The 27,145-nt window shown below is 36.1% G+C and overlaps 1 protein-coding gene across 1 annotated transcript in view; it reads right to left on the reverse strand.

The window, feature by feature from the left end:
• The window catches only part of LOC131383372 (uncharacterized), a 147,456-nt gene that overhangs the window by 94,006 nt on the left and 26,305 nt on the right, over positions 1-27,145 (reverse strand). Inside the window, exon 2 of the mRNA XM_058438169.1 lies at positions 13,674-13,780. Coding sequence (XP_058294152.1) covers positions 13,674-13,780 — 107 coding nt within the window. The remainder of the gene's footprint in view (positions 1-13,673; positions 13,781-27,145) is intronic.

Raw genomic sequence — 27,145 nt, forward strand, 5'->3', positions numbered from 1 at the left:
AAATTACCTCCCAGCTGGGTGCAATGGCTCACGCCTGTAATCCCAGAACTTTGGGAGGCTGAGGCAGGTGGATCACCTGAGGTCAAGAAGTCGACATCAGCCTGGCCAATATGGCGAAACCCTATCTCTACTAAAAATACAAAAATTACCCTGGCATGGTGGTGCATGCCTGTAATCCCAGCTACCCAGGAGGCTGAGGCAGGAGAATCTCTTGAACCCAGGAGGTGGAGGTTGCAGTGAGCCAAGATCATGCCACTGTTCTCCAGCCTGTGAGACAGAGGGAGACTCTGTTTCTAAAAAAGTAAATAAACAAAATAACCTCCTGCATAATATCAAGAGGCAATATTGAAAGGGACTTCATTGACTCCATAACATGGTTCAATACATAGTTAGCATGTATTTAATAATTTTTTAATAAAAAATAGATAATAAAGTGAGATGAGTAGTTGACCACCAGGCTATTCAAATGCTATTATTCTGTAAACTAAAATAATATCTTCAAAACATGTTGGGAACAAGTATTGAAGAATATTTAGGACAGATGCCATTGGGGAAGTGTCTAGACAAAAATAATGACAGTAGTTTTTTAGTTTCTGTAGTTAATTTTTCTCTTTTTTGCTGAAACAATTAATGAATAGATTATTACCCAGTAATTTTTATCTTTTAGAAGGAACAGACCCCATATTGCCCATAATAGTGTATTTGGTATTTGATTGATTATGTTGCAAGCATGATGCTGAATACTGGAGATGTGTAGACCAATAAATACCAATAAAAAAGTTATCTGCAAAGAACTAAAGTGCAAAGTAGACACATACAGTGAGTTGTGAGCCAGCAGAAGCAATATGCATGTTGTTTACAAAGATTGGGTATCACACCAAACTGCCTGAATTGGAATCCTGGCTCTGCCACTCACTAGTATGTGTACCTGGGTATGTTTTTAACTTTTCTAGGCATCAGTTTCCTGATCTCAATAATGGGGATAATTATTATCAACTTCACAAATTGTGAGATAATGGATTAAGATTGTTCACATAAGTTCTAAGAATAGCTTATGGAACATTATGAGTGTTTACATTTTATGACACTTTAGCCTGAATATAACTGCAAATCCATTAAAACTAAGAAAAGTACAGAAATATTAATAACAAGAGCTTCAGGACTGATTGAAGCAATGATTCAAAGATGAATATTTTTCTTCCTTTTTTCTCTGCCAAAGTGATATTGTCCTACACATCCCCAAACTGGCAAATGGAAGAATGGTGAGCCATAATCACCTGGAATGCAGAATTGCATCACTGATACACAATGGCACAGAATATAAATGATAAAGTAATAATAATTATAGCCACAATATACATTATAGGAGATAAGTAAAGAATGCTTAAAGTATATCAAGAAGGAGAGATTATCACACTGGTAACTGGGGAGTGAATTAGAAAATATTTCTCAGAATATGAACTGAGATTGGAAAAAAGGTTTGGGGAACTCAAAAGGGTCGGGTAAGGACAAGATATTATAGACAGAAGTCTTAGAACTTTTCTGTCTCTAGTCATATGGGACCTAATCACGTTTCCAAACTAATTTTAGGAAAGTCTAAGGGAAGACTTTAACCATCTTAGGGACAAGGTACAAATAAGTCATGATTATTTCTTCTAGCTTTCTTGCTGCTCTAATTTTTTTTCCACTTTTTATTATATAAAGTTAAAAAAGAAAAGAAAATCCACAAATCATCAAGGTGATGGTGAGACAAAAATATTGTACTGGATCTTTAAAATTGAATTAAAGTGTTCTTTAATTAATTAATTTTTTTTTTTTTTTTTTTTTTTGAGACGGTCTCACTCTGTCACCCAGGCTGGAGTATGGTGGCAGGATAACGAGCTTACTGCATCCTCAACTTCCCCAGCTCAAGTGACCCTCTCACCTCAGCCCCCCAAGTAGCTGCGACCACAGGCATGCACTACCATACCCAGCTAACTTAAAATTTTGTAGAGTTGAGGTCTCACTATGTTGCCCACTCTGGTCTCAAACTCCTGGGCTCAAGCGATCCTCCCACCTTGGCTTCCCACAGTGCTGAGATTACAGGTGTGAGCCATCATGCCTGGCAAATGAAAGTATTAAGTTGATTTATTTTAACTAATAGTAAGGTAATTTTAGTCATCTTTAAGCACAAATTCATGTCTATACAAGTAATAACATCTGTAGCAAAATACTGTAGCATCATTTTGTAACCAAATGATTTATTTTGTTGATTCTTTGTTGGAATTTAGAAGTTGAATAATGTTGATTTTTCTGGGTCAGTTTCCTAATGCATATGTGTGTGTGTGTGTGTGTGTGTGTGTGTGTATATCTGTAATAAAACTTTTTCTAACTACCTTATAGGTTAAAGTATGAATCAAATCAATTCAATACAGTGAAAATGATTTCATTTTGTCAATAGAATAATAATTATGATTCAAATTAATTCAGTTAATATAATTCCAAAAGTTAAAGACAATTATAAATGCATATTTTGTTTCTACATAGAAAAGTAGTAACTCAGAAATTCTAGAGAAAATAAGAAGAATAAAGTGTTGATCTGCTGTCAAAGATGGGTACAGATATCTGTTCCTACAAGTAGGGCCATCTGTGTGTACTGCAGGTTCATTGCTCTGTGACAACTTCCTGCTGAATGTAACACAGCTAAATCTAGAGCATATTGCCAAGTATGTTAGTCATTTATTTTGTTGTCAAGAAATGTTTTTATTTGTTATTGTTAAGTTTCATGGCCCCAGTAATATTATTGCACATTTAAGAAATAAATCATTACCACTCTTCTATATATTTCATTGCTTTGACAATCTACTCAAACTTAGAAGTCATGTTACATTTTCTGAGTTATATATTCTAACTTATCCCTAACCAAAATTTTTCAAATAAGAATCTATTCATAAACAAAATTCATCAAGTATAATAGTGTATATTTTAATCTATATAATGCAAACGTTCTATTTCTTTATTATTATTTTTATCTAACAAATAATTGTAGCAGTAATCTCAAAGTATACGAACATATGTGTGTGCTTTCTATCATATTGTTTCACAAAAATGGTTAAACATTGTAAAATGGTAAATGTGAATTAACAGAGTTGTGAATCCACCTCTTCTCCCTTTCTCTCCGTGGTTCCCCGAAATGCACCACTTTTTGTCCTGGCTGTTCCTAGCTTCCACCTCAAGGACCTTTTCAAGTACATACTGGCACAAAGTCAAAAGTTTTAAGGTTGGGAGGCATAGCAAGGTGCTTACTCATTTCCACTAAAAACAGATCTCCCTTTGCTTAAAATTGCACTGCTATCCACTGTCCTTCTGCACAAAAACAGAGCCTCATACAAATAGTAAAATCATTGTTGGTATCCCCAGAACTCATCCGATTTGGCATTTTTTTCTAATCTAAGATGATATTGCTGACATGATCTTTCACAACACTCTACCATTCTTCCTTGGCATATAAAACTGTACTTTTAAAATATTTCTTACACTTACTCATACATAATTTAGATATTCAGATGGGATTTTTCTCTGGCACTATGTACCTTTGCAAACTTCCTCTGGCTTCAAATACTTCATATAGGTCTTATATAAATATGACAGAATAGACCTCCATCACAAACAATTTCTAATAAACAAGTTCAGCATTTTATTTCACATTAATTTCCCCTTTGAGTGTTGCCCTTTAAGGGTTCAGTTGCAGAGAAAATAATCCATTTGTCTAGGTTAGGTAGAGTGAGGTTTCCTCATAATTGGGAAGATAAGATTTCTTCATTCCTGGATATCTATCAACTGATTAATCTTTATAATTCTATTTTAAATGTTTTTCACAGACTTTTACTTACATGAGTTATCCTAATTCTGATGCTTAAAATTTACTCTCAGCCTGTTAAATATGTGTCAAATGAAACACAAATTTAACTTAACTCTTAACAATTCTACATATTTTAAAATTTATATTTGACTGTTATTTTTTCTGCTGACAACATGTGCACCAAAAAAGAAGAAAAAAAAAAAAACAATGAAAATACTCTTCTACACCCATGGCCATAAATAGTCATTTCCTAAATTTGGTAAGTTTATTAGTTAGTTTCTTTTAGTGGCAAAGAACACAAACATATGTGAATTACTTCAATTAGTGGAGGTTCATTTATAGGATTAGAAGTAAATAATCCATTAAATAGTCTGACAGCTAGCTTCAAGGCAAACATTCTTATGAACTCAGAACTGTACACAAAATAGCTTAGATTTCTATCACAATTTATTTAAAAATTGAGATGTCTGTTTCCTTTCTTTACATCTGCCCTAAATCCCACTTCTTCCTTGTTTCAGTAAATGGCATTGTTTCCTATAAACTTAGGCCAGGATCATGGGAGCAGTTCCTGAAATCCTTCTCTCCCCAGCCACTCATAACTCATAACACTCCTGGCTTGCTCCTGCCAATTCTCTCTACAAACTTAAGCACAAGTCCATCAGCAGGTACTGTCCAATCTTTGTTTTATTGAACAATCTATTATATAATGAATAAAAGACAGAAGATCCAACTGAAAGGAGAAATAACATTTCAAGAGTTTTACAAAATAGAACTCTTCTTGGATAAGACCTTTAAATAATGATTATAAAATGATAAAATATATTAACAAAGCATTCAATAACAACCAAAGTATCAGAGACTATTTAAAACTCATACTTGAAAAAGAGCCCAAGAGAACTAATAGAAAGGCAAACATTGTTTTGGAATTAAAAAATGGTATGAATTGTTTCAACATGAAATTAGGCAGAGCTGAATAATTATTTAAAAGAGCAGTCATAGGAAATAAGCTAGAGTGTATGCAACCCAGAAAAATGAAGAGGTGGAATAATATGTTTTCCTCAAAGTGTCCATCTCTGTCTCAGCTCATTTGTTAAATCTCTCAATCCCTTAGTTATGTATGTGATACTGACTGACCTGAGACACCTTGGTTTTCAATTTCGCTGAGGATGTCACACTTGGCCCAACATTCTCTAATACTATAATGTAGGCAATGGAAGAGAAAACATTCAGAAACATATGTGCCTTCATAACAGCTTCACTAACACCGAATAAGAATTAATATATTCTGCCTACATGAAGACAAAACCAAATTGATTATATTGATCCATATTTTCTGAAATACTAATAGTTTTTAATTATAAAATTCTAGGCTTCTTTAAGTTTTTCTGTTGATTTAAGACAGAAACCATTATTTTAATTATTTATTTAAAGGTTCAAAATATCTGAACATAAAACTCAAGATATTTCAAGCCAAAATTCTGAAAATTATGTTAGTATTTTCTTTAATTTTATAAAGATTATATAAATATTCTCATATTAGTTTGGTATCTTATGTCTTCAAAACCTCCAGAAACCTTTAAATTCTATAATAAGCATCTTTTTAGATTGGTACATGTTTAGCTAACCATTTATTAAAAACAGAAAATTATTGTTAATATTACATTTTTTTCTTCATAGGCCCTGGAAAATGGTAGAGGTGACATTTATTTAGAAGTTATTTTACATATTAGCATAACATGTCAATCTAAACATCAAAGGAATTACTAGAAAAATGGATACTTATAATTTAGGAAAGATGTTCTAATTTTATAATAATTTCACTTAATTTTGTTTCAAAAAACACATGCACAAGCAGAACTAAGGAGAAGGAATTATTTTCTTAGTTTCTGACTTCTTAAACCTGCCAAAATATGTTAGTCTTGCCTTAGAATTGCCAATTCTGTGTCTGACTTAAAAAAGGTTTATAATTTTCATTAGCAAGAATATGCAGAGTCCAAAAATACTATTCTTATTTTTGTTCTAGATTAGATTTACAAGCCATTGCCAACTGGAGATACTCCTAAGAAAAATCCATGTTTCTCTGCTACTTTGCTTCATTTTTATGACGAACTTTGGCTTTGTTTTTCTGATTATCTCTCTGTCTTTGTATAGCTTGGAAAATTGCCTTAAAACCCTTTCCACTTGGTTAGGGCCTTGACATGAAAATTTATTTAGTCAGTTTTTTCTCTGAGAACTTATTTGCCAATGTTTTCCTTCCTCCTTCTTATATAGACAGCTTACTGGGCCTCAACTGGAGTTGTTTCCTGGAACCAGATCAATACCACTCAACTTGGTGTACATTCCCAAAACCTAAACACATTTCCAATTCTGACTCCTTCAACTACATCTCTTAAAGTAGTTTTCCACTTGGATATTAAAAGCTTAATTTGCCACAAAAAAATGTTGAAAACAATATATCAGACTACTGATACTTTCATGGAAGCAACTGTATTAAAAAATTCATTTCTTTTTTTAGTCTTGGAAATTCCTATGTGGTATCTATACCAGTTTTCAATGAACTTCTTCATTGAAAAACCTCAGTAAAGGTTTTCAAGAACTGTGAAAGAGAACCAGAGTGTTGAAAAAGGAAAAAAAAGTAGAAAGAGGTGGAAATGCTAGAATAGAATGGATTTATACAAGACCAGGCAACCTACTACCTGATTATGTTCTTAGAGTTTCCTAAGAACAGGACTAAGTTAGTAGGGAATCCACTGATAAGGGGGACTCCAACATTTCTTAGAATTTCAATGGTAATCATTCTCTGCATGGTGGAGTTTTCAGTGGGAGGATAATACCATGGACCACCTAATAATCAATAGACATGGTGGGACTATGGCATGGCCAAAACCAGATGGCAAAACTTACCCTTCAGAATCAACGAGGAAAGCATTACTATTAATGGGCAACAATACCTGAGAGGCCATCAAGATAACTTGATCCACAAGGCTTTGTGATAATGACTAAATAGATCATGGTTTTCCTAGAAAAGAGATGGATAGCCAACTATGGTGTGACTTGATTTGTATCAATAAAAGCTCAAGAACTGGGGAGTATACATTTTTTAAGAGGGTAGACTTCATGTCAAATATTCTTACCATACACACCGCCGCCCCCACATACAAAAGACACAAGAAAACTTTGGGAGAGAATGGACATGTTGATTATCTGGATTGTGGTGATGGTAACACAAGTGTATACATATGTCCAAACCCACCAAATTGTATATATTAATTATATGCAGTTTTTTGCATACCAATTGTACCTTTCAGTAAAGCTGGGAAACATGGAAAAAAGGGAAAAGTATGGTTCTTCCCTCAGTTTCTAGTTCACAAATCCATAGGTCATTTCCACAGGTAGAGATCAGGTCCCTTGAGGAAGAGCCCTGTAATGCCAAAGGACATGCATGGATTTACCAGCATAATTTAAAAAAATGTCAAGACTTTGTAAGAAATGTTTGATAAGTTGTCTTTTCTGACACTGACACCACACAACAAAAAATGCCATCATGGTTTTCCAGATAGAGTTGGAGTTACTAAGGCCACATGCTAAAAATTTTACTTGTTTTTTTTTTTTTAGAGTTGAAGAGAAGGGGCCACCAACACAACCATGGTTATTTCTTCTGAGCCAAAATTTAATAACTTGGGATTGATATATTAATAAATTCTCAAACCTTTGGTCACTAATTTATAGGTTACAGCATATTAGGGTCAGAAAGACCACATAAAAACATAGACACTTCTCCCCACTTTGTCAACGTAGTAATTTAGAAGCAATAACACATTGCATGATGACGTACAGTGATTAGTGATGCTAATAAAGACTTGGAGGTCGCTAGTGTAGCTGTCCTCTCCATACCTCCTATTCAGTTGTCCATCTGCCCTCTGCAGGTACCAGATGGATGGTGGTGGACAACTCTGATCTTAACCAAAGGGCAGCCCCAATTGCAACTGCTACTACAGATATGGTATCTTTTACTGAGGACAGAGCAACATGGTATTGAGTGATGAATTATTTTATATTGATATTCCATCAGTAGAGAGAATCAAAAGCAATTAAATGTTACCTGACAAAGGCAGTAGTACGCATTAATAGTCTTGCCTGAGAGCTATGTTAATTTTCTTATTCTCTTTACAATTTATTCTGCAGGGACTTTGGTTATGTTGACATTTCATTAGAATTCCACTGGTGCAATGTACTAATTACATCATGCTAATTGGATCCAGTGAGTATGGAGTATCAAATATCCTAAACAATATAGAAAGAAAATGTGTGCCAGAGGTGGGCAGATACAATTAGCAGAGATTAAATGATTATTCGAAATCTTAAATCTTTAAAATTCAAATAGTCTGTAATGTGCTGGGATACGCTTTCTATGATAAAGGATGAGTTTTTGCACCCTTCGCATCCTATATTCATGAAAGAGGATCAGTGTTTGGTGAAGGTCTTTGGATTTTAGAGACATTGTATATTACATTTAGGAGTGTAGCTAAGCCCCATTTACTGTGTGCCTCTGAAGGTGCTTGCTTTGAGACAGACTCAGAAGCTCTGTAGTCACTCAAAGATGTGTGAAAAAGCACTTAGTTCACATTACTCTGCATATTTGATGGTGCTTTAAGTATGTATAGTGGATAAAGATAGTACAAAGAGTCACTAGAAAGGCCTGATAGGAGAGACGCAGCTTGGAATTCTATAATTCCAGAACATTTTAGAGCCAAGAATTTTTCTCTCTGAAACACGTCTCCTCATGTTTTCATAAACTTGCCCTAGTGAAGACAAGTGATTGAAAAGTGAACTGCATAGCATATCTATCCGTTTGTAAAACTGTGCATCATCAGCTACAAATTGTGTGACAGAAACTGTGCACTAGAGTCCAGCTTTAAACAGATTCAGAAGTCAGCAATTCATACAAATAAGTGGACCAGATTCTCATGTTATTTTTCTCTTTTCTTCTCTTTTAACTCATTTCCTTGGCCTCATAAAGGATTTCCTATGAAAAATTGACAGAGGAGAAAAGGTCTTCGCCTTGTTTAAGAGATTGGTTAGTGCACTAAGCTGGCATTTGCTAGGATACGCTTCTGCCATTTTATAGCCCCACCAACGGGGAGTCCTAAAACACAGCGGTAAAGATAAATCCTTCCACTGGAAAGAGCTAGGAGTATTTCAATTTGTCATCAACTTAATATGAGGAGAGGAATATCTGGAAGGAGAGAGATATACTAACTATTAGGCACTGACAAGTAGCTTGGCCTGTTTTATTAGAAGCCAGTAAAGAAAAATGCTGGGAGAGCTGATAAAATAAGCCTAAGGAAGAGTTATATGGATGGACAAGTTGGAATGGGTATGAAGTGCATTTATTCTGCTGGCTGAAATAATTCTGATTATGGTGAAGATAAAGGTTGCCTTTATACTTTTGAGGAATAGGAGAATTATATCTAAAACTAAGACGATTCACTTGGGCATTTCTTCTATTTCTGTTCTCAGGTATTAAAAGAACGAAACAAACAAAAAATAATTTTAGCAACTATTTTCGGCAACTAAAGCCTCAGATTTTATAGAGATAGAGTCCTGGGAATATTCCGTTCTCCGGCTGGAGAGTACTGGGAGGGTAGATTTGACAAACGAGAGACCAAAAAATGTGAGGTGCAAGCAAATACATTGTTTACCCTTCCTCACCCGTATGGACCATACCAAGATCCATTTGTTTTAAATGGTCTTTGAGGATATATCCAGCATGGCCAAGCAGTCCCGTATGTGTGTTGCAGAACTATGACCAAGTTTACTGAAACACTTTTCATTTTGTCTTATTCTTGTCTTTCTGAGACTACCGCATCTCAATAAAATATTAGCACATAAGTTTTGGCCTCGGCTCTGTTATTAAGAAAACTAGGTTAAGAGGGCTGCTCCTACTTTTTACTGAATTATAACTTTTCCTGAATTATCACATCCTTGAGACTAAGTTCATATCTTTATTTTATTATAAATTGTTGCAATCAGATATATGTGCATATATATGCATAACAGTTATATGCCAACGATAGAATTATAATATAATATTACATCAGTGCCCAGTGCATTTTTTCTTCTCTAAACTCATTCAATCACCATTAGGCTTTATTACTAGCCCAACATAAAACTATCAGGATTAACAAACAACACCATCAAAAAGTGGGCAAAGGATATGAACAGACACTTCTCAAAAGAAGACATTTATGCAGCCAACAAACAAAAGAAAAAAAGCTCAGCATCCCTGGTCATTAGAGAGATGCAAATCAAAACCACAATGAGAAAAAAAATGCATCTTTTATTTTACTTTATGATTTCATTTTAAGAATTGCATTGGTGCTTTTTACGATATATGGCTTTTCTGATAAGTATTTCAAATCTAAAGCAGTTTTTCGCTAATACATCATTAAAAAACAAAAATATTACTATGCAGGCTGCCCAGCAGCAGGTCAGCTAAATGCTAGGTCTCAAATAGTAGATGGAAAACAAAAGGGCCTTGAAATACAAGGAGCTGAGATTTGGCAGATGCTGACGAATCTGAACACCTGGATTCCAGGCCCATCCTTCCTTGCATGAGGAACAAGTCTTTCCTTCAATAAAGATCATGCCATGATTTTATCACAGTCAGTTTATTTGCAAGGAGAATCCTGTGTTCTGTAAGAAGAATCACTAGTCCAGAAAATTTAACAAAAGTTAAACTCCAACATGGTCCAGAGGGAAAAAAAAAAATGAATTTGGCTCCCAAAGAACATACATATACACCAAAGGAACAGTGAAATAATTCCAACTTTATCAGCTAAGTTGGGGGAGTATTAGTGGAAAAGGATCCCAAAAGGGTTACAGGAATAAGGATAATATAGAGTTAAACAGGGTGGAATCCATCAAATTGTGCATTGTAATTTCATATGTTGGCATGAATTCCTGAATCAAACAAATTGATTGATTGATGATTGATTGATTGATTGAAATCTGTGTTCAATACTAGCCTATGGTCATAAAGTTGAAGGGCTATACCATTCCTATAATACTGAAGAATGAGTCTGAAGGATTAGATAAACGATGAATTTAAATACTTCTATTGTATGCAACATGATCAGCCACTGTAACCATACTATTTCGGGTATGTAGGGGATATATAATTTCAAAGAAATCAGTACCTAAATATAGAAAATTATAAGAATCATGAACAAAATATAATTAAGCAAAATAAAAAGACTATTTCTACCTATTTATACTATTCTACCTGTGTTCTTATATTCCATGTGTTGTACATTTCCTCACATCTTCGCAGCTATGCACTTCCTTTATCTATTATTATTTGGCTATTTCAACCTCTTTCTCCCCCCAGTTTTCTCTCCCTCATATGATGAGTTCTGGAGCTGGCTAATGTTACAATTTATATTTTAGTGGCAGGATGACTTAATTGACATCATCCCACAGTAATATTATAATTTATTAACATCTTGTCTTCCCTCTGCTGAATACAAAATACTCACTTTGAGCAAAGGAAAAAAAATCGAAATGGCAAAAGTCATGACTGTGCCTTTTTTGTTGTTGTTGCCTTGTTTCACATTCATTCTCTATTCTTTGTGTCCTAATAGAAGGACCTCTACAGACTGCATCACTCAGGCTTCCATATAGATTTGCTTCCAGTTAGGTGAGCTAATTTGGAGCTACAGAGAGATCAGAGGAAAGGAGGAGGAATTGCTCTTATCCGCCCTTCTTGCTGTGGGCAGCATTTTAAGCTTGTGCCTATATCTACTGATCACTACGGCACCCGTTGGACAGCCCTTCATCCATGGCTCTAACTCTCACTGGGCTTCAGTAGCATGATTTCCTCCTGTTACCTTTCCCAGTGTAAGGCCAGGAAAGACATGTTAGACTCTGAATGTCTCAATGCCCTTTGTTATTTCCCTTAACCTGGCCCTTACTTCTGCAAATATTTCATAAAGACTCTTGAAAAATATGAGTAGAACTGTGTTTCCTGATGGGACTCTAACTGATAATGTGTCTATCATTTTCAGTAAGGTGTTTTTGGAATCATATAGAAGGATGAGAGGCTGACAAGAACACAGCGATGGCATGGTCTACCCTTTGTAACCTTAACCCTGACCATGCAAGGTTTCTCATACTTTGAGCTCTTCAAAAGAATCTATATAAATCCAAGGCTTCTCCTTATAATTCTTGTTTTCTTTGAACCTGCTGAAGTTTAAATCCCTGCAGCAGTGCCAAGCAGGGGGGCTCCAAACAGACCTCTGCTGCTTTAATAAAAGGAAAAGAAAAAGGGGATATAAAATAATGAAGTAAAGGGCCATGAGAAGTGACACAATTGTGAGATTCTAGTATGTTTGTGGTGTAAAAAATAGTAACATAGAAAAAAGGAGTCACTAAAAGCTTAGACTTTGTCATAAAATTGTGACCTTTTTAGATGTTATTTTATTTAAGCTATTATTTGCTTGCAGTATTTAAAGAAAAGTTAGATTTATAGGTATATTTTCATTTGTTTTTAAGAATTTACATCTCAAATATAATAATGGGAACAACTCTGTAATTTAAATTTACACAATGCCAAATATAAAATAAAAATGTTCTAATCTCTGTAGGTACTTTTCACAAGAACTGTAGGAGAATTGTATCATTATATAAAGTAATAGAAATCCTGGTCTTATTATTTTTGAAACTTTGATCTATCCAGCCAAATAGGTTAATAAAATAAGACACTCAGGGTGGATTTCTCTTCCAGTGAAAAGTCTAAAAACAGAATACAGTTGGACAATTCTGAACCATTATAAGATTAAAGAGCTGTCTGCAGCTTAAAGGCAAGTTTTATCCACATAAAGACCTACCAGGGTGGCAATGGATGCCTGGCTTGCCTTGTTAGTGACATTTCTTGAAATACAGGATTATGATTAGAATGTCTTGGTTAAGTCCTGTTGGGAAAAGTGAATTTTCTGATAGTTTTGCTCACAAAAGTGAAACTAATGATCTCTCATTGAAATTGACCAATATAAAGAGTAAAAACAGAGCCAGCCATAGAGTCTGCTTGCAAATTGATACCAGCTTTATGTTTGTGATGGACCATGCATTTGATACTGTTAAGACACAATGCTAGAACAAGTCTGTCTAAACCTAGACTGAATAATTTAATTATGCAATCTCATATCCTACCATAAAATTGTAATTTCAACTTCTAGCTTTTTTGTATTTTTCTGTATAATCACAAACTCATGACTTTAATAAACACATTTACTATATTTCTGTATTTTTCTTCAGAATCATCATGAAGAAGTCCTATATGATATGAGCTTACTGATAGATCGCTGGTCAACAAATATTGTGATCTAAGGTAAAAAATATTTCCAATAAGATATTTTGTTATATACCTGCTGAATTTGAGTTTTTTTTTTATAAATCTATGCCTGACTCATGCTATGTTTTTAAATGTTATCGATCTATCTATATCCTACTTTATATATATAAGCATATATATAATTATATATGTAAAATATATATACTATGTATATATCCTACATATCCTACACACACAGATATATATGTGTTTGTGTGTGTGTGTGTTTGTGTGTGTGTGTGTGTGTGTATATATATACACACACACATATATATAAACATGCATATAGGCTGCTTAACACAGTGGTTGAAATATATTGCTATTATTCTAAATCAGTGTTGAATCCCAAGAATTCTGAGTTTCCCAGAGAAAGGGAAAGAACAAGGAATCTCCTAAATTCTCAAAAGGCTACACACCAAATGTTCCCCCTAATCATCTCACAGGATCTTCCCATTCTCTAGATTCCTTTATAGCTCTACTCTTCCTGACATCTTCTACCCCAGCACCTGGTTCCTCAAGTATCTGCTGTGCTGGAGTGCCAGTGCCTGCTGACAAGAGAAACAGAAAGAAGGCAGCAAAAGGATCACTTATATTTACCTGTCTACTGTGGCATAGCATATCTACCTCTCCATTATTCTGACAGAAAGGTATGTACATTATTCACCCGAGGCAGACAGATAACTTGAAATATTAAAGGCCTGTCACCTTTTTCTTCTGTACAATACTCCAACTTGAAAGTTTGGAAAAATTCACCAGATTCTAAATCAATTATTTGGAGGACACAGCATCAAGTGAAAAAGTAAATGGACTGAGACATAGTTTCACACCACAAAATGTCTTTTTATTCCCCATACCTGGAATGAGATAAAGCTTGGTGACAATAAGTAGATAAAAGTAAAGAGGTTCTTTTTGTTTGTTTGTTACTTTAAGAAAGCAGAGGGAATGAATAGTGTTTGGTTCCCATTCACTGGGTCCCAACCCTCTGCTTCCACATGCCAGAGGGTCAAGATTTCTCCCAGGGGTCCAATGCCAAGTCATCCCTATACAATTGAAGAAGAAAGCTCAAGGGGGTGGTGTAGTAAGGCAGACAGCTGAAACCGGTTTTACCTGTGCAAAGCTGGTTCCCACAGCAATGTCTGTATTGAAAGTGGGCCATGAGGACAAATGAGAGAAAGGCATAGAGGGGTTTCATATGCTTATCACATTCCAGCCATCCTGGACATCTCTAGTTTCATTAATAATAGAGTGCTACTTCCACAGTTTTGGCCTTTGCAATGGCTGTTCCTTGTGCTTGAATGCTTCCCCTGAATTTTAGATGAATAGATATTTATTAGTACTCAGATTTCAGCTTCAGAAAGTATCCTCTTGGCTGGCCGTGGTGGCTCATGCCTATAATCCCAGTACTTTTGGAAGCCGAGGCAGGCGGATTACCTGAGGCCAGGAGTTCGAGTCCAGCCTGGCCAACGTGGTGAAACCTCATCTCTACTAAAGATACAAAAATTAGCCAGGCGTTGTGGTGGGCACCTGTAATCCCAGCTTTTCGGGAGGCTGAGGCAGGAAAATTGCTTGAACCTGGGAGGTGGGGGCTTCAGTAAGCCAAGATCACGCCACTGCACTCCAGCCTGGGTGACAGAGTGACTCCATTAAAAAAAAAAAAAAAAAATGTTGTCATTGCTTTTGGTGTTTTAGTGATGAAGTATTTGTTCATGCCTATGTCCTGAATGGTATTTCCTAGGTTTTCTTCTAGGGTTTTTTATGGTTTTAGGTCTTATGTTTAAGTCTTTAATCCATCTTGAGTTAATTTTTGTGTAAGGGGTAAGGAAGGGGTCCAGTTTCAGTTTTCTGCATATGGCTAGCCAGTTTACCCAACGCCATTTATTAAATAGGGAATCCTTGCCCCATTGCTTCTTTTTGTCAGGTTTGTCAAAGATCAGATAGTTGTAGATGTGTGGTGTTATTTCTGAGGCCTCTGTTCTGTTCCACTGGTCTATGTATCTGTTTTGATACCAGTACCAGCTGTTTTGGTTACTATAGCCTTGTAGTATAGTTTGAAGTCAGGTAGCATGATGCCTCAAGGTTTGTTCTTTTTGCTTAGGATTGTCTTGGTTATATGGGCTCTTTTTTGGTTCCATATACAATTTAAAGTAGTTTTTTTCTAATTCTGTGAAGAAGGTCAATGGTAGCGTGATAGGGGCGGCATTGAATCTATAAATTACTTTGGGCAGTAGGGCCATTTTCACAATATTGATTCTTCCTATCCATGAGCATGGAATGTTTTTCGATTTGTTTGTGTCCTCACTTACTTCCTTGAACAGTGGTTTGTAGTTCTCCTTGAAGAGGTCCTTCACAAATGGGATCTAATTAAACTGAAGAGCTTCTGCACAGCAAAAGAAACTACCATCAGAGTGAATAGGCAAGCTACAGAATGGGAGAAATTTTTTGCAATCTACCCATCTGACAAAGGGCTAATATCCAGAATCTACAAGGAACTTAAACAAATTTACAAGAAAAAACAACCCCAGTCAAAAAGTGGGCAAAGGATATGAACAGACACTTCTCAAAAGAAGACATTTATGCAGCCAACAAACATGAAAAAAAGCTCATCATTACTGGTCATTAGAGAAATGCAAATCAAAACCTCAATGAGATACCATCTCACACCAGTTAGAATGGCGATCATTAAAAAGTCAGGAAACAACAGATGTTGGAGAGGATGTGGAGAAATAGGAACGCTTTTACACTGTTGCTGGGAGTGTAAATAGTTCAACCATTGTGAAAGACAGTGTGGCAATTCCTCAAGGATCTAGAACCAGAAATACCATTTGACCCAGCAATCTCATTACCCAAAGGATGATAAATCATTCTACTATAAAGGCACATGCACACATATCTTTATTGGAGCACTTTTCACAGTAGCAAAAACTTAGAACCAACCCAAATGCCCATCAATGATAGACTGGATAAAGAAAATGTGGCACATATACACCATGGAATACTATGCAGCCATAAAAAAGAATGAGTTCATGTCTTTTGCAGGGACATGGATGAAGCTGGACACCATCATTCTATGCAAACTAACAAAGGAACAGAAAACCAAACACCACACGTTCTCACTCATAAGTAGGAGTTGAACAATGAGAACACATGGACACAGGGTGGGGAACATCACACACCGGCAGCCTGCTGAGGGGTGGGGGGCTAGGGGAGGGATAACATTAAGAGAAATACCTAATGTAGATCACGGGTTGATGGGTGCAGCTGGGAGGTGACAGCATGCTGGCAGTCCTCAAAGCCCTTGCTCGTTCTCCGTGCCGGTGCCTCCTCTGCCTGGGCTCCCACTTTGGTGGCACTTGAGGAGCCCTTCAGCCCACCGCTGCACTGTGGGAGCCCCTTTCTGAGCTGGCCAAGGCAGGCGCCGGCTCCCTCAGCTTGCAGGGAAGCGCGGAGGGAGAGGCGCGAGCGGGAAACCGGGCTGCGCGCCCTGCTTGCGGGCCAGCTGGAGTTCCGGGTAGGCGTGGGCTTGCGGCTCGGCAGCCGGCCGGCCCTACCGACCCCGGGCATTGAGGGACTTAGCACCCGGGCCAGCGGCTGTGGAGAGTGTACTGGGTCCCCCAGCAGTGCCAGCCCACCGGCGCTGTGCTCGATTTCTCACCGGGCCTTAGCTGCCTTCCCGCGGGGCAGGGCTCGGGACCTGCAGCCCGCCATGCCTGAGCCTCCCACCCCCTCCGTGGGCTCCAGTGCCGCCAGAGCCTCCCGGACAAGCACCGCCCCCTGCTCCACGGCGCCCGGCCCAAGGGCTGAGGAGTGCGAGCACAGGACGCGGGACTAGCAGGCAGCTCCACCTGCGTCCCGGTGCAGGATCCACTGGATGAAGCCAGCTGGGCTCCTGAGTCTGGTGAAGATGTGGAGAACCTTTATGTCTAGCTCAGGGATTGTAAACGCACCAATCAGCGCCCTGTCAAAACAGACCACTCGGCTCTACCAATCAGCAGGATGTTGGTAGGGCCAGATAAGAGAATAAAAGCAGGCTGACAGAGCCAGCAGTGGCAACCCGCTCAGGTTCCCTTCCACACTGTGGAAGATTTGTTGTTTTGCTCTGCAATAAATCTTGCTACTGCTCACTCTTTGGGTCCACACTGCTTTTATGAGCTGTCACACTCACCGTGAAGGTCTGCAGCTTCATTCCTGAAGCCAGCGAGACCACGAGTACACCGGGAGGAACGAACAACTCCAGACGTGCCGCCTTAAGAGCTGTAACACTCACTGTGAAGGTCTGTAGCTTCACTCCTGAGCCAGCGAAACCACGAGCTGAACAACTCCAGACGCGCTGCCTTAAGAGCTGTAACACTCACCGCAAGGTCTGCAGCTTCACTCCTGAAGCCAGCTAGACCACGAGCCCACCAGAAGGAAGAAACTCCGAACACATCTGAACATCAAAAGGAGCAAACTCCAGACGCCAGACGCGCCATCTTGAGAGCTGTAACACTCACCGCGAGGGTCTGCGGCTTCATTCTTGAAGTCAGTGAGACTAAGAACCCACCAATTCCGGACACACAGCAAGCCACCACAGCACGTGTATACCTGTGTAACGAACCTGCACATTCTGCACATGTATCCCAGAAATTAAAGTATAATAAAAAAAGAAAGTGTCCTCTTGCAACTCAGTGTAAGTATGTACCTTTTGTATACAATATTGTTTCATTTTATTATTCAATATAACACTCAACACTCACACTCTCTCTCTTTTTTTTTTTTTTTGAGACCAAGTCTAGCTCTGTCACCCAGGCTGGAGTGCAGTGGTGCGATCTCAGCTCGCTGCAAGCTACGCCTTCTTGGGTTCACGCCATTCTCCTGCCTCAGCCTCACGAGTAGCTGAGACTACAGGCGCCTGCCACCATTCCCAGCTAACTTTTTGTATTTTTAGTAGAGATGGGGTTTCACCGTGTTAGCCAGGACGGTCTCAATCTCCTGACCTCATGATCTGCCTGCTTTGGCCTCCCAAAGTGCTGGGATTACAGGCGTGAGCCACCGCACCAGGCCAACTCTCTCTTAACTGAATGCTTAACAAGAGCAATACCCTCACTATCTGGTTCATGATTCTACCCCCAGTTTTAAAATGATGCCTAATACAGAATATTCACTCTATGAATGTTTTATGAATTGAATGCATAGATGAATGTGCTGCTAAGTATCAGGTAGATATATCATTGAGAAAAGACTGTGGCCTTGTCAATAGCGAGGTTCTTAAAAGTGGCAACTTAAAAGTGGCAGAGACTGATGCAGCTTTTATATACCTGGTTAACTCTCAGGTGATCAGCAGCACTTTCTAAATCTGTGGGAAGTTAGTAATCCTGTGAAGGCACATAGTTTCACCCCTTCCTCATATTCACGTATTGCTTATAACGAAAGGACTGGGGTTGTTATGTCAACATCAGGAACCAGGAGAAAGTAGAGAGGAAATATTGGATTAGCAAGCTGTGTCTCCTTCTCTCGAGTAATGTGTAGTTATGTCTTGTGTAGTGATATATAAGATTGTGTGCATTCGTGGTTTAAAATGGAACCTGGAGAAGTTTAAGGGCAAACTAAAAAAATTTTTTTTTTAATTGTGGTAAGGAAACAACATGATATCTACCCCTCAGTAAATTCTAAAGAACATGATACAGTGCTGTTAACTGTAGGTATAATGTTGTACAGTAGATCTACAGAACTTAATGATTCTATATATGATATTTTATATCAATTGAATAACAATTCTCCATGTCTCTCTACTCACTGGATCTCAAAGAGATGTCTGCATTACCATGTTCATTTCAGTCATTATTCACATGAATCAAGATGTAGAAATAATTTAAATGTCCACCAACAGCTGAATGGATAAAGAAAATGCTGTATATACATACAGTGGAATATTTTTTGGCCTTAAAAAAGGAAATCTTGCTGCTATAGACTGAATGTTTGTGCCATCCCAAAATCCATATGTTTGAACCCTAATCCCTAAGGTGATGGTGTTTGAAGATGGAGGCTTTGGAAGGTGATTAGATGATAAAGATGGTTCTCTTATAAGAGATGGGAGAGAGCTTGCTTCCTTTTCCTCTCTGCCATGTAGAGATACATCAAGATGGTAGACTGGGAAGAGGACCCTCACTAGAAACAAAACCAGCAAGTACCTTGATCTTGGACTTCGTAGCCTTCAGAACTCTGAGAAATACATGCTGTTGTTTAAGCCATCCAGTTTATGGTATCTTATTATAGTAGCCCGAACTAACTAAAATAACTGCCATTTGTTACAACATGAATAAACCTGAAGGACATTATGCTAAGCGAAACAAACCAGTCACAGGAAAACAAATATTGCATGAATTTACTTATATGAGGTATCTAAAATAGTTGAGAGACAGTTTTTTATTTCTACTGTGACTGATTTATCCAAAGTAAATAGCGTTGAAATCATTTTGAAAATGTCTGCATTGGTTTAATTTATAAAGAAATAGTAAGCTAAATGAAAATTATTGATAGATCATATACATGTTATTCAAATAGGACAGTAATATTATTGCACTTCTAATTTGAGAAACAAAACAACCTTCCAAATTTGTTTTTTCTTTTTTTTACTATGGATCGTAACTGCTTGAGGGGGAAAAAGCAGCTTTATTCTTTGCAACAGATGCTTTGTTTTAATTCTAAGGCTGGGATTCTATCTTTAGACTCTGACACACTAGGACAGGAAACAATTATCTGAAAATTGTTAAGATTATGGGAAAACAAAGTGAGGGTAGTTTGGCTTGAGTCAAATGTTCAAACGGGATTAAATGACTGAGTACACTAATCCTTCTGAATTTAGTAAAAGTTTTATTTACCTGACTTACTATAACTCCTCTTCAATGCCTAAATAATCCATAATTTCTGATCTTGGCTTCTGCATACCTTTCTCAGCTTCTCAGAAATCTTGCATAGGTCCTACTCCTGATCCCACTGCAGGTCCTAGTCATTTTCTTCATCCTGATGACACCTCATTCTGGAGTTCCAAAGGTTGTAAGAGTGTTCTCCTGTGTGGAGTACAAAATGGTAAGGTGGATACTGGCATGGCTGCTGACAAGTCTGGTTTGAATTATACCCAGTTAACAAATGTTGAAACTGCACTGTATGTCATTCAGATATTTTGAAAAGGGTGTAATAAGTTGAAGGGATGGGTGTGTTTCACCTGTATAAACTTTAAAATTTAAAATTTAAAACACTGAGTAAAAATTTCAAAATAGCCAATTCCAACCTGAAGCATATTTCCTCTGATTATTTATAAAAATATGGCATAGATAGCTCCATAGCTCAAGAGACAGGTAGGTAGGTAGGTGGATGGATGGATGGATAGATAGATAGATAGATAGATAGATAGATAGATAGATAGATAGATAGATAGATAGATAGATAGATAGATAGATAGATAGATAGATAGATAGATAGATAGATAAGATAGATAAATAGATTAGATAAGAGCCCTGCAAACAAAATCTCTGCAGTCTAACATTTGATGGAAACATTTGCATACATTTTGTCTACATTGAATGCCAACAGTCTAGCAAAGAGCCTATTCATTCAACTTTCTCAATATAATAATCAAGAAAGGAGGAAATTTGTTTCTGTAACAGAAATTAGCCAGAACAATTATTAAAGTAGATCTCCATAAACCAATACCTACAAGATATGATTACAAGGCAGTGTTACAGTAATGTTTATTCTCTACTAGCACATTACTATTATTTATAAGTAAATGGTTTTCAGTACTGTTATTTCTGTTACTTCTTGCTTATTTTTCTTATCAGGTATAAGGCTAAATAAAAAATTTAACTCATTATATTTCAAAATATTTTATGCTAGAAAATAATGATTTACTTCCATTTTTATCTCTCTTTGCCTTGTTTATATATCTTACTAATAGAGATTTTTTTAAAAGACACACATTTACAGAAGACTTTGGATTTCTTTTGGCCACACCCCCAATATTGAATAACACCTAACTTGAAAGTTTTTTAAATTGAAAATCACTATTCATGATAATGTCTCCAACTTTTGAATCAATGGTAGTAATAATAATTTTAGTGACAGAATGGTGAATCTTTTCTTTTGGTTTGGATTTTAGCACACAACTAGGTCTAAGTAAACTTAGACATTTTAGATTAAAAAAACTTACATATAATCTTGAGGAAAAAAAAGAACATTTTGTATCAGGAAACATGGATTATATCTTTCAGTACAACATAGATTATTAAAAGATTCTGTATGCAAAATTATGTGCAGAGCTTTAGTCATTCCTGCTATCACATATGAAGCTGAAGCTTTGGATTCTCCAATAATAAATTTCCACCTTGGAATTAATTTCATATTCTACATCGGTGATTTTATAAGACAAATTGAATTTGTAAGAATTTAAAAAATACAATTTGCATGCCAAGATTATTTAATCTAGGAGTTACTGAAGATATATTGAAAGTACGTAAACCATTTTGTTGAAACAAAAGAACACCCAAAATAGTATATTTGGAGAAAATTTTAAAGTAAAAGCTCAAGCCATCAGCTAAATGATATAGAGACTGAAACAAAAAATTTAATTGTCATTCATATAAAACTGATATGGGAATATGTATTGTGTCAATCTTAACAACTTTATCTCATTTTGTGTTTTTGTCAATATTCAGATATTGACATATTCTGGTTGTAAACAGAGATAAACCTGAAAGATGATGGTGATAGTGAGAAGAAAAGATTGATATGAGTAAAGCAAAAGCTGGAAAAAATACCAGAAATAGTATTTGAAACTATAAGTGTGGCCACATTTGCCAAGGTAGAGTGCAGTCAGTAGAGAATCAGTCTAAAGGGATGTCCTCAGGGGCACTGCCTTTGGTTAAGGAAGGGAGTAAGGTAAGGAAGCTCAAAGAGCTGAGAAGTCCTTATGAAGGCACAACTAAACACATGGTTTTGGTCATGGAGGCCAAAGGAGATAATTTTAATATTCTGAGAAATAGAAATTTAATCGTTTCATATATATGAAAATATGAGTCAATTTTAAATTTCCTTTCATTGCTTCCTTAGGTTTAAAGATAAATATAATATGCAACGGAAAAAATTGTTAGCTATGGCAGCTTTACAGGGTGGTAGTTGTTACAAATGGAAGTGTAGGTGTGCGTTTGGGTATGAGTGTATGCATATATATATGTATTTACATGTGTGTACATGATACATGCATATATATTTCACCCAAGCATCTAGAACATAACTATTGAAGGATGTTACTTTTACAAGGATGATTTGGAAAACATCTAACGTTTAATTTTCTAGGATGTTGGGTATTATATGCAACCCAGAATCACAGTGTTTCTCTCTGAGAAAAATGATGCTTTTATTTTGCTGGCCTCACTGACATACATTTGTACAAATCCAATATATCAATAGACAATTGTCAATAGACAATATCCAATATATCAATGTCCAATATGTTAATAGACAGTTATCCAATATAGACAATTGTCCAATAGACAATAGACAATATTGGACATATTGGATATTGTCTTTTGACAATTGTCTATTAATAGATTGGATATTGTCTAATAGCATTTTCAAAGAAAAGTATCATATAAATTAAGCCAACAAAGGACAATAGACAATAGATAACATCCAGTATCTCAATAGACAATTGTCAATTGGCAATATCCAATATATGAATATCCAATATATCAATAGACAGTCATAGGTGTTACCAACTTCTCACCTAAAATTATCCTCATATATATTACATTTTATTTCATATGATAAAATGTATTCATGTCCTCATATATGTGAAACAATTATTTCATATGATTGATATGGAGAAGTTATTAAGTGTATGACCTTCTCTGTCTTAATCAAGATTATATTTTAAATTTATTAGCCCAAAAAGCAATTTACCAAAACTTCTTTAACTGAAAATATAAACTACATTTTACAAAATAATTTTAATTTTATTTAACATATATTTGTTATCATGATAGTAAAATGGGTGTTTTCTATTTTAGCACATGATAGAAAATTCTTTTTTTTTAACAATTATGTACTGATTAGGTAGTAAGTCACTTCATAATAGCTAATTACTAAAATAAGCACTGTTAAGACAGATTTGTTCTTTGCTTATGACTCAACTTCATCTGAAAATTAGAGGTTATAAATGATAGAATATCTAAAAGAAGGCATGTAAGTTGCAGTTTTTATGGTTTTTTCATGTCTCATAAAACACTTTTCAGATTTCATGTAAATATTGCTGTCACATTTACATGACTAGTAAAGAGAGTAATATACCATATTGAATTAATCAAGCTAATGTAGACAGCCAACGTAATCAATTTTACATCTGTTTGAGATTCAGTAATTTTCCAATAGCTTAAATAATAATTTTCTTAAGTTATTTTTACTTCATTCTTTATACAACAAAGCCTTGATAGATCCTTAAGATATCATTACTATTTCTAGATCTTTGACATATAATAGGGATTTAGGGTATTCTTTGTAATATATCTATATTTGCACAGTTTTCTCCATACATTAGAATCCTAGTTTTAATTCCTAAACATGTTACTACACGCTAATTTCTATCACTATTGTGATTAAGCAGGGAGACAATGGAAGACTGTTAAATGTCAATAATTTTTAGTAAGGAAATATCTTTTCAAATAGGTAGGATATGTATCATCTATCAACAGAAAGTATCATATTCAAAGAAAGGTATCATATAATTGAAACCCACAAACAAAGGTCAAAAAATTCAGCTAAGGTATTTAGTTTTACATTTGGCAGTTATTTTATAAGATTTTCCCATGATTATGTGTAAAATAATTCCAATATATTAACAAGGAAATCAATAAAAGAGTTACATGAAAACTATTTTTGGAAAAGAATATATCTAATTGGTAAAAAGCTGATGTATAAAACTGTATTTGATGATAAACTATCTCCATGTTCCCAATAACAAAAATTAATTTTAATGTCTAATTGTTCAAACATTTCACAAATTTTATTAAGAATAATAGAAAAACAAAATTTTTGAATCAATATCTCACAAATGATTTAATCCTTATATACATCGATAAAACAATGCCAAGGAAACAAGAATCTAAATCAGACATTCCAAGTTGTTTTCCACATAAATAATCACCAACGTCAGGTATACGTTGGCAGCATAGGGCGGAAAGGTGCAAAGCCTTTTCTCCCCACCATTAAGGTTCAAAGCCAGCACTCTTATAACAAAAGACATGTTAACAAAAGAAAAGCATATCAAATGTATTTAATCAAAATTGTATGTGACATGAGAGATCAGAAATGAAGGCTCAAAGACTCCAGGGAAAACTTTATACGTGGGATATAAAGAAGGGTCAGCCATGTGAAAACGGGGTTGCACCAAAATGTATAATGTAATGATAATACACTGAGTTGAGAAATCCAGCAAGTCCTTTGTACAAAATTCTTGTTGGTCTGCCTGTGTAGCATTACCTCTTCCCGCTTCCACTCCCCAGAAATGGGGCAGTACCTCTCTGGAATGAGACTCTTAAAGGCAGAAGGCAGAGGGTGATCTCTACATTTTATGGCTTGCTTTCTGGGAGAGGAGCTCTAGTTTCTATGACCGGCCTTGGGGTGTAAGAATTCTGGCTTCTAGGATTCTCTTCAGTGTGAGAAAGAGAGGTGGGAGACAGGAGGATGGAAGGAGGTCAGGAAGACCTTACTTCTAAGGCCCTTCTAATGTTTTTTACTCCAAGGTACTCAGCATGCCAAGATGCCATGCTGTGGGCTATCATGTTCTGAGCCACAGCAGCAGCAATGATATTTGTTGTTGCTGCTGCTGTGATTGCTACTGTCACTATTTTCATTGCTATTTGAAAAATAATTGTGCCATGGAAATCTGTTCATTGGACCTTTGGGAAATTAGTAAAGGACAAAACTAAAATCTTTACAATCCTGACTATGTGTCAGTCTATTCCATTGCTGGTTTATTTACACACACTTTCATGTTAACTTACTAATAATGACACAAAAGTAATGATACAAGAAAAATTTTACCCACTCCTGGTTGCAGAGGTAGATGAAATTTTCTGGGCTCTATGGCTGATACTCTTTATTTTCAAATAATAGTCTTGCTATTGTTATCTGATAATCTTGGATTAATGTTATCAATATTGCTACCACAAATAAAATGTTTACACTCTGGCTGGGCACGGTGGCTCACGCCTGTAATCCCAGCACTTTGGGAGGCCAAGGCGGGCAGATCACAAGGTCAGGAGATCGAGACCATCCTGGCTAACATGGTGAAACCCCGTCTCTACTAAAAATACAAAAAATTAGCCGGGTGTGGTGGTGGGCGCCTGTAGTCCCAGCTACTCGGGAGGCTGAGGCAGGAGAATGGCGTGAACCCGGAAGGCAGAGCTTGCAGTGAGCCGAGATCGCGCCACTGTACTCCAGCCTGGGTGACAGAGCGAGACTCTATCTCAAAAAAAAAAAAAAAAAAAAAAAAAAAAAAAAAAAAAAAAAAAAAAATGTTTACACTCATATTCAATAATCTAATCTTCATTTGTACTTTCTGCTTCTATTCCATTTGTTTCTTCTGTCCTCATCACTTCATTTATTCTACTAGGTTTCCCTTATATAAACACTGAAAATGTATAGACATTGTTAGCCAGCAGAAAGATCTGCTTGCCAGCACAAACATCAAAGAAGTATTCCCTTTTATTCTCCCCTCTCTAGCACCAACTTCTTCTCAGAAAACAAAACAATTAAATTATCTGTGGTACCTCTTGATTTCCCAACCTTTTCTCACTCTAACAACTAGTTGGTAATCAAAATTTAGATGCTATATGCAAACTCTTACTGTACACTTTTATTTTGTAATACATTAGTTCTCACATATGCAAAGCTGCCCCTAGTGAAAATTTTGTAATAAGAGCGCATACCTGAAACCCCTGTGTTTGGAAACTATTATGGATTGGAGATAAAAAATATTTGACACAGCTGCTAATTCTCTGTGTGCGTGTGTTTTTTGTTTGTTTTGTTTTTCCTTCCTTCCTTTCTTCCTTCCTTCCTTCCTTGCTTCCTTCCTTCCTTTTCTTCACTTTCTCACTCCCTTTCTCCCTTTCTCTCTCTCTCTCTTCTCTCTCTCCTTCCCTCCCTCTGTCTCTTCCTCTTTGATCTTTTAAAATATGATAAACTGAGCCACTGCACTCCAGCCTGGGCAACAGAGCGAGACTCCGTCTCAAAAAAAAAAAAAAAAAAAAAAAATAAACTTTGCTTTGCTTTTATTCTGGAGACGTCTATTTTCTCTCCTCTGTTTTACATTAAATGAATATATAAAGGAGAACAGGAAGAAATGATTTGAAGACACAATCTACTTTCCATTTCTGAAAATTAGAAATATCAGAGTTTAAATGGAGTTATTTGTCTCCGCTCCCTCAAATTTAAACATTGATAAATATCCTAATCTGAAACTGATATAATTTTATAGAATTTATTTTGTTTTTACTAAAGATTTGCATATTTTTTCCAAGAATATTTTAGAAGGCAATGAATATTAAGAAAGAAAACTCTTTTCTGCTAACAAATCCATATTTTATGAAATATTTTCACTGCTTTCCAATTTTATAGTAAGCAATGGATTTATGTCCTGGTATATTTTGTGACTAAGATAAGCATGTGAAGCCACATTATTATGTAAACATCTAATATATTTGCATTTTAGCAATAAATCTGCACTTAAGTCACATGTGAATGTGTACCAAGGAACCAATAACTTTTACTTTTTTTTCTTTTGCATCAGGTTACTATCAACAGACATACATGTTTTAGTTAGTCTTCACTTTTATATGCTATATGCGAAAGTATTAACATGTACATCACATAATTGAGAT

This window comes from Hylobates moloch, unplaced genomic scaffold, assembly GCF_009828535.3.
Source record: "Hylobates moloch isolate HMO894 unplaced genomic scaffold, HMol_V3 SCAFFOLD_4, whole genome shotgun sequence".
NCBI lineage: Eukaryota > Metazoa > Chordata > Mammalia > Primates > Hylobatidae > Hylobates > Hylobates moloch.